The following is an 8,867-nucleotide window of genomic DNA, read 5'->3' on the forward strand; positions in this document are numbered from 1 at the left end:
AATGATGATTTGGGCACCAGTGCTCAGCTGGTGTGCAGAGCTGCTAGGGTTTCACTTTCGTGGTTGTTTGGGCGGTCGGGGTGGGAGGGGTCAGGAAGCTACTGTTAGATAATACCTTGACCTGCGGCATCACCCTGCTGGTGCTATCCTACCTGGCCAGTCTCAGAAGCCAGGACTTTCCTTTCTTTCTGTTCATAAACTCCCTCTCGTTTTTGTCGGTTATTTCAGACAGGATGCGATTTACAACTCACCAGCTCACAGAAACGGAAAGCCTTCTGAAAAAGCTACCTTCGCATTAACTTCGTGTACATTCATTGATTACGGTTTTCCCAGAAATCTTTTTTTAAAAAACGACAACCCCAGACTCCCACAGTGGCGCTTCTTTCCTTGCAAGGGTTAACTCCCGCTGCTGTTTCCAAAGCACCTGTTTCTGTAGATTGCAGAAGACCTACCAGGCAAGGTTGGATCAATATTTGTATTTCCTTGTAAGGACCCTACCCACATTCATTTAATAAGGATGGATGGATATTCCATTAGTGTAAGTGAAAGCTGCACGGAAGGAAGGGGGCGGGGGACGACACCATAAGCTGCAAACTGGGACTCGCGATTACAGCCCAAGTTGTATTTTTTCCCTTTATTTGTTAAAATAAAAAAATAAAAAAATTCTGGGAGTGATTTTTATGGGTTCTGCACCCTCGCTTCTGGTGGTTTTTTTACCTTTCGCTTGGACGGAAAGAGAAAACTTAAAAGCTTTTCTGACGAGATGGGTGCCATGGAGAGGGTGCGAAGACTTGGGGGGTGGGGTGGGGGATTTACCGGACCCCTTCACCTTTCGATTCCTCCCTCCTCCCCTTCCTTCCAGGAACAAAGCAAATCCATGATTCATCTCAGAGCAGCCTCGGCGGGTCAAGAAAGTAGCCTGCCCACTGCGCTCGGCTTGTCCCCGCTTAATTAAGGTAATGGGAAGAGCGCGGGTACCCAACCTCCCCCCCCCCCCTCTGCGTCAGCAGGAAGAGCTGGGGGATCGTGGAGGCAGCAGGTTTCCAAGCCTGCAGAGGCATTTCCCAGCGGATCCGATCGCGCCCCCCCCCCCTCCCGCCCGCCCGCCCGCCCCTATTGATCAGTGTCCCTGTCCAGTCCTGCTGCCGTCTGTCTCCTGTTCGCGCGCTGCTGCCGCTGCGAGGAGCGCTCGGGGCTGCCGGCAAAGTTGCTGCTGGGGCCGTCCTCGCCGCCCGAGCCCGAGCCCTGCAGCCAGGCGGCAGCCCGGTGGGGGGATCGCCGCGGGAAGAGCAGGCGCCGCCGCTGGCCCGGGGGGGAGCAGCAGCATGCAGCTGTGCCGGGGCCGCGCGCTGGGCATCTCGGTGGCGGTGGCGCACGGGGTTTTCTCGGGCTCGCTGAACATCCTGCTGAAGTTTCTCATCAGCCGCTACCACTTCGTCTTCCTGACGCTGCTGCAGTGCCTGACCAGCTCCACGGCGGCGCTCAGCCTGGAGGTGCTGCGGCGGCGGGGCGCCCTGGACCTGCCGCCCTTCGGTCTCAGCCTGGCGCGCCTCTTCGCCGGGGTCACGGTGCTCTCCACGCTGCAGTCCAGCCTCACCCTCTGGTCCCTGCGCGGCCTCAGCCTGCCCATGTACGTGGTCTTCAAGCGCTGCCTGCCCCTGGTCACTCTGCTCATCGGCGCCCTGGTGCTCAAGAACGGCATCCCCTCCCTCGGGGTGCTCGTGGCCGTCCTCATCACCACCGTCGGGGCGGCTCTGGCAGGTGAGAGAGACGGCGAGAGAAGCTTGGCCCTTGGCTCCTCCTCGCTCAGCCCCTTCGCCCGCACCCTTCCGAGGATCCCGCCGGGTCCTGGGATGTCCCAGGGCCACCCTCCTCCCCAATGCCCCTCCCCCCCGCACAGCTCCAGGCCTCCTGCCCCAGCTCCCTTGAATCCACTTCTCAGCACACAGCCTCTTCACTTCATCTCGCTGTTTTCTCACCAGCACATCCCGCGCCCCCCCACTATCAACTCTCACCTCAGGAACTTTGGGAATCACCTGCAACATTCCTCATCACCCAAGAGAGTATCTGCCCTCTCACCTAGGGCCATTCCTTCATCCGGTTTTCCATGGCTCCAAGAACTTCTTAGACCATCCCTATCCTACTTCTTCCCTGCTCCTTGGGCTCTTACCTCATCTGTCTTCTCCTAGATCCTAAGCTGAGCTGTAGGACCTCATACTAATTCACAAAGGCAGACAAGGAAGGCAGCTTGGTGGGAAGAAGAAAGGCTGGGAACAACTAGCTGGATAACCGCAGACATTACACACTCCCACCCCTTCCCAAACTAATTTCAGTGAAAAGTCTTCTTTCCACCCTATCAACTTCCTTGTGCCTCTTCTGGTCATATCATACAAGTCTTCCTATCCAAATTTTCTAATCCTCATAGTCTTTCCTTTACATCCTGTCACACTCTTCAAATACTTCATTCCACTTATTCTGCCAGGAACACATACCATCGTTCTTACCATCCTCTCAACAATGAGGAGAAGTAGGGTGGGATATAAATCTCAAAATAAAACAATAAAATAAATGAGTTACCCTCTCTGACTCATAAACTCTTCAGCCCAACTTTAACTGCCTCCCTTCTCCTAAGTTTCTCCAGCCTCTGTTCTATGAACACTGGTGCTAACTCATCCAAGCACTTAGCTCCATTTTCTGTCATCATGTCATCTCCCACATTCTGGCATGTTCACATCATTGTAATTTTAATTTTTCATCTGCTGATATCAGTCCTTCACTATCTACTCATTACTGATATGTCTAAGGACCAGTCACACATTATGGGACATCTACATGTCTTTAAAGACAAGGATCCTCAACTATGCACTGACTCCCTGGCACACACACATTTCTTACATCAGTTTTACAGCAGATATTCTTGTCTTCTCCACATTAGTCCGGTATGTGCACTGGGCCTAAATACCAAAACGTGTGAAGCAGCCCTAGCTCTATTTTTAACCCTAACCTGACCACACCATACTTAAAAATTCCTTATCAGTTCATCCCTCCCTTCCATGTTTGTAAATGAATCAAAAGGTTGAGGAGTTTGTTTGTGTTCTTTGCCATCTCAAAGAGTTCATGCAAAGACCTCTCTTATCACTAACAACATAATATAATCTTTTTTCTGTTCTAATAGATAATCTCTGTTCTAAAGGTGTGTGCACCTGTGTATACCAGAGACTTAAACTCCTGTAATCTCATCCAAACATACATCTCTCTGTATTTCACTCATGACAGTGTACATGGATGTAAATGGTTGTTCTTTCAAGGGGATTATTTTGGTGTAGTGGGGGGAAATGTCATGTCTGAAGCAGCTCAGCTGGTTATTCCCCATCTCTTCTTCCCACCACCCAATGTTATTTGCAGCTGCCTGCCTTGTCTGTCACATATCAGCTGTTCAAGGACGAGAAAAACTTAGGGAAAAAATCCACAATATGGATCCTCTAGGGAGTATTGCTGCCTCTGAACTGTAATTAAGTCTATTATCAGGGCCTTAATGGACAAATTCTATTTAGGAAAGACAGGACTGGCAGAGTTTATATATGTACATTTAGGGCTAATTTTGGATTCTCTTGCTCATCTCCTGTTTAGTTTTGTGATGGAGATTGGGGTTGGGCTCAACTGAATCTAACTAGGGACAAAGATCATGATTAAACTGTCTCACAGACTGCATAGGCAAAATAATTAACTGAAGTTCCAAGTGCTTTTGTCTGTTGGTGTTTATTCAAAAGGCAGTGTGTGTGTTTGGGGAGGGGGTTTTCTGTCCTTTTTCTGTCTTGAGAGTCTTGTTTAGTTTGGAAGAATGCATACAAGAAACCAGTTAGAAATCTGGATAGAATTTGAGACAAAGAGAGCAAGCAGTTTAAGTTTTACATCCACCCCCCACTTTTATATAAATATTGACAGCATGGTTTTCTCCTTGCATGTAAGGGGGTATCCTCTGGAGATGGATTGTTCCAGTTTTGCTACATTTTCATGGAATGATCCAGGCATTGGTAACTGTCTGAGAAAGGGCACTTGGTGACATTTGGCTAATCTATTTTCGTGGTGTATTCAGATGAAACCCTGGAACCAGTGTCTTTGTTTACTGCTGCTGGGCACTAGCCTCGATCCAGAATCACTAGCCTGATAATTGTAAAAACACAGCACAGGTAGGAAGGATTTGAACACTGGTAGAAAACCTGCTTTCTCAGTGTTCTTAATTGCAGTCATTTTCCCAAAGCACCACACAGAACAATGGAGGAGTAAAATTGACTAGAAGAGATCCCATACATCTTCTGGTGTGGATAATTAAACTCCTTTGTGCATTTTCCCCCTTTCAAAGTCTACAATAGAGTGTTCATGGATGTTTGTTTATCTGAAATATGCTGTCCCATAATGTAGTTCTCAAGGTGGTTTACCCCATAAAATCAATAAAATACAGTAAAATGAGTAAATATTAACTTACAATAAAATCAGCAAGCTATTCAAATAGAAACCAAACCTCAAGCAGCAGCAATGCAAGTGGGTGATTTTTGATAAAGAAGCTAGAGGGCGAATAAAAAACATCAGATTATATAAATTGGACACTATATATAGATAGAAGACTGTAAAAAAATCTTCTTTCCTTGGCACCTAAAACTCTAATGAGTAGGTGCCAGGTGAACAGATGCGGGGAAGAGTTCCACAGGCAAGGCACATAGCAGAAGAAAGCCCTTCGTACTACTAACCTTCACACGTACTACTAACCTTCACAAAAAGGACTGGGGGTACTGGAGAAGGGATGCACCTTACATATCATGGGCAATATCCTACTAGGTGTCCATGATTTCCCCCCTCCCCCAAAGAAATGTACGCATTAATGGTTGCTGCAGTGCTGTTTACATTTATAGGAGTTAGTATAGGCTTTTCCTGAGATCAGCCCAAAATGCTACTAAATCCTGCCAAGCAGGCTTAACCATAGGGGAACACAAAATGAATATATGGCTACCATGCAACTTAAAAATCTCCTGTTCCATTAGCCACTGCTAGTCTTTTGGTTCCCCCCCGCCAAAGTAAGTAAGTTGATGGTGGCTCTGCAGGATTAACTACCCAGCTGAGTAGATTTAAGCCCCCCCCCCCATTCAAACCAGTATAAAAAGGAATGTAATATGAAAGAGATGAAGTTTGTACCTGCATGCTAAAAAGCTAGGTGACAGGAATGTGATGGGCACTCCCTCCCCATGAGATTTTACATTTGCATTCAAGGCAAATGCATCCAGCCACTATCTCAGCTTCAAAGCACAGCTTCTTGCAACTGATGCAGCTGCTTGGGCACTCACCATATTGCCAGCTCTAGGAGGCGAGGAATGGAGTCTGCAGAATTGGACTCTTCATCTCTGTAAAAAAAAGTTTTCAATAGGCAATGTTCCAGGTCCTGGTTGGCCAAAATGATGACATTCTTACCATCCCTGGAGTCCTTTATGTCTAACCATTATCACAACAATATAGCTGTTTATTTTTACACTGCCTTTCCCATTAACTCAAGACTTACCAGTTATTTACCAAAATTTTAATTTACTCTGATTTTTCTTCCTTGTTTCCAACAAATTGATTGCTGGGATGTGGGGTAGACTGTGCCCATAAAGAGACTGAGGAGTTTTGTATTAAAGCAAAATCACAATTAAACTTTTGTTACCCTGTTTATATGCATCCATCAACTTGGAAGAGATTTCTGTAGTTAGTTCAGACTAGGGATAGTTGTATATCCAGATATATCAAAGGCATATTTGAATGGGACAAATTAGGTGTTATGATTCATTTCCTCTAAGTACTCCATCCCTATACTGGAGTTCAACGTATGCACATATCAGCATGGTATAGCGTTTGACTATTGCCCCGTGGCGCAGAGTGGTAAGCTGCAATACTGCAGTCCAAGCTTTGCTCACGACCTGAGTTTGATTCTGGCAGAAGCTGGGTTCAGGTAGCCGGCCCAAGGTTGACTCAGCCTTCCATCCTTCTGAGGTCAGTAAAAATGAGTACCCAGCTTGCTGGGGGTAAAATATAGATGACTGGGAAGGCAATGGCAAACCACCCCATAACAACTCTGCTGTGATAATGTTGTGATGTGACGTCACCCCAGAGTTGGAAACGACTGGTGCTTGCACAGGGTGCTACCTTTACCTTTATTGTACTACAACTGGGGAGAGCTGAGTTCTAATCTCCACATAGCCATGCAGATTACTGGATGTCTTACGGCAGGTCACATTCCCTCAGGTATGTCCAGGTTGTCATGCAGGTAAAACATAGGAAAGGAGAACTGTGTACCCTGCTTTAAGCCCCTTGGAAGAAAGGCAGGATAAAACTGTCAGGATAAGAATGGTTTTACTGATTCATTCCAAGGTCACTCCCCAGCATTCTGTCTCCAACAGTAGAATGCCCTGTGCTTCTGGGCATCACAAGCAGGGACTGATGACCATTTCCTCTGTTTTGACCTGATCATCTGAGAAGTTACCTTTAGCATCCATGGCTAATATCTCCTGATAAAACGAACCTTCATGAATTTAAATAATGTGAGGACATTAAAAAGCATGTAAAGTTTATGCCAACACATTTCTTTCTCTTCCAATATTGACAGGTGCAGGTGACCTGACTGGTGATCCCATTGGGTATGTGACTGGAGTGCTGGCTGTGTTGGTGCATGCTGCATATTTGGTACTCATTCAAAAGGCAAGTGCAGACAGTGACTATGGGCCCCTCACAGCCCAGTATGCCATTGCTGTGTCAGCCACACCTTTTCTTATCATTTTCTCTTTTGCCAGTCTGGATGCTATCAATGTCTGGTCATTCCCTGGATGGAAAGATCCTATCATGGCATGCACCTTTATAGCATGCGTCTTTATTGGCTGTGCCATGAATTTCACCACCCTTCATTGTACCTACATCAACTCAGCTGTAACCACCAGTTTTGTTGGAGTACTGAAGAGCATCGCAACCATCACAGTTGGTATGGTGGCATTCAGTGATGTACAGCCCACAAAACTGTTTATAGCAGGTGTAGTGGTAAATACCATGGGTTCCATCATTTATTGTGTGGCTAAATATTTTGAAACCAGAAAACAGAGCAATTATGAAGACCTGGAGAAGGAAGCTAGGGAGCAGGAGAAGAAAGAATGTGATGGAGCTCAGCCACCATTTGTAATGGAGGAGATGACCAAGGAGACAGAACTTGGAGATACAACAGTAGAGGAGTCAGCAAATGAAAGCAGTCAGCCAAACATTAAAGAGAAGAATGGTATTATGGGTGCAGCAAATGTACCCACTATCCCAGAAGGCACCAGCTCTGAAGGACTGGCCAAAAGCTCATTAAAGGATGCGTATCTTGGAGTGTGGAGGTTGGTTAGGGGAGCTAATTATATGAAGAAAGATTACCTAATAGAGAATGAAGAGTTACCAAGTCCTTGAAGAATTGTTTCTTAGCAAATAGCAATCAAGAATACATGTATTTTAATCCTTGTTGGGGTGGGGAATACAGATGTATGTATGTTTTCATATCTTCATAGACAAATCTTCAATGTATATTAGGAGGATTTTATCTCATTCTAAAGGAACAAAAGCAGGGTGTTCATGCCTAGATTCAGTGAAATGCCATTGATTTTCATCCATATTAGATTAGAATCAGATCTGGATCAGCAAAATAGATATTCAACCATTTTTTAAAAAATCAGTTTTATATCAATGACGTCCCCAGTCTACCCTTCAATAGGTACTCTTCAAATAATGAAATTGCTCAAAGCACTTCAAAGCATGATACCCCGTAATGGAAAAACAAACAGATTTGCTAATATACTACATCAAATAAATGTTCCACTGGAGCCTCAATTATTTGAAAGTTAAACGAATGGAACATGCAGAAAATGTAAGTGAGCTCTCTCACAGCTCCCACTTATAATTTTCCAGATGTTGTTTCTACATTTCAAGCCTCACCTGTAGGTGGGCAGTCCTTGTACTGACTGAACAGAAGTCACATCATAAGATCTTACTGGTAATTCTGCACTGTCCCACTTTCTATCTTCCCACTTTGTCTTTGCTGACGAGGTGAGAGAGGTGTGGGAGGGTGACTGTTTATACTCCAGGTTGCCTCAGAACTTTCTCAAGTAGTTTATTCTAATTTTGTATTTATGGAAATAGTTACACATAGTGTGCGCATATTATTTCATTATTATAGAGATCAGAACTATTATTTATTATTATTATTATTAATTATCATTATTATCATAATTATCACTATCATTATTATCGTTATTACATAGTCTACTTGTTGAAGTGTTGGACCAGGATCCAAGAGATCCAGATTTGAATTCCCACTCTACTTTGGAAGCTTGCCTGGTGACCTCGGACCAGACATACACACTCAGCCTAACCTACCTCACAAAGTCATTGTGAGGATAAAATGGAGAAGAGAATGCTGTGAGCCACTTTGGGTTCCTTCTGGCCAGAAAAACAGGGTATAAATGAATAAAAATTAAACATGGGATTATTATATCAGAAAGATTATGAGGTTGTTTGCAAGGTAGAAATCTAAGAATCTCTGAGAATCCAGATGCTGAGGTATTCCTGTCAACAAATTACAAATCTTTTATTTATTTATTTTAAATTAACTTTACTTAAAATGTTTATTAGCCACATTTCTTCCTTACAGAGCTCAAGGCAGCTTGCAATATAGATAAAAGACATAAAATATAATATATAAAATGCATTAAAATTTAAAACTATAGTTTTGGACAACTGGTAACTTAATTGAATGCAGTCCTAAATAAAACATCTTCAAATGCCTCCTAAAGATCTAAAGTGAGAGAATCGGGCACAGT

General features: G+C 44.5%; 1 protein-coding gene across 1 annotated transcript; it reads left to right on the forward strand.

Annotated features, from left to right (window-relative positions):
- The first annotated feature begins 1,311 nt into the window (after positions 1-1,311).
- SLC35D3 (solute carrier family 35 member D3) lies at positions 1,312-7,710 on the forward strand. Its single transcript, XM_060240052.1, has 2 exons — positions 1,312-1,761; positions 6,635-7,710. Exons 1-2 carry the CDS (start codon positions 1,326-1,328, stop codon positions 7,459-7,461), a joined length of 1,263 nt encoding a protein of 420 aa, XP_060096035.1. The 5' UTR covers positions 1,312-1,325; the 3' UTR covers positions 7,462-7,710.
- Positions 7,711-8,867: the final 1,157 nt, after the last annotated feature.

Source organism: Heteronotia binoei, chromosome 1 (assembly GCF_032191835.1).
Source record: "Heteronotia binoei isolate CCM8104 ecotype False Entrance Well chromosome 1, APGP_CSIRO_Hbin_v1, whole genome shotgun sequence".
Classification (NCBI taxonomy): domain Eukaryota; kingdom Metazoa; phylum Chordata; class Lepidosauria; order Squamata; family Gekkonidae; genus Heteronotia; species Heteronotia binoei.

Coding starts and splice junctions, on each gene's coding strand:
- SLC35D3 (XM_060240052.1), top strand. CDS start 1,326: ATGCAGCTGTGCCGGGGCCGCGCGCTGGGCATCTCGGTGGCGGTGGCG. Junction 1,762..6,634: donor CGTCGGGGCGGCTCTGGCAG/GTGAGAGAGACG, acceptor CAATATTGACAG/GTGCAGGTGACCTGACTGGT.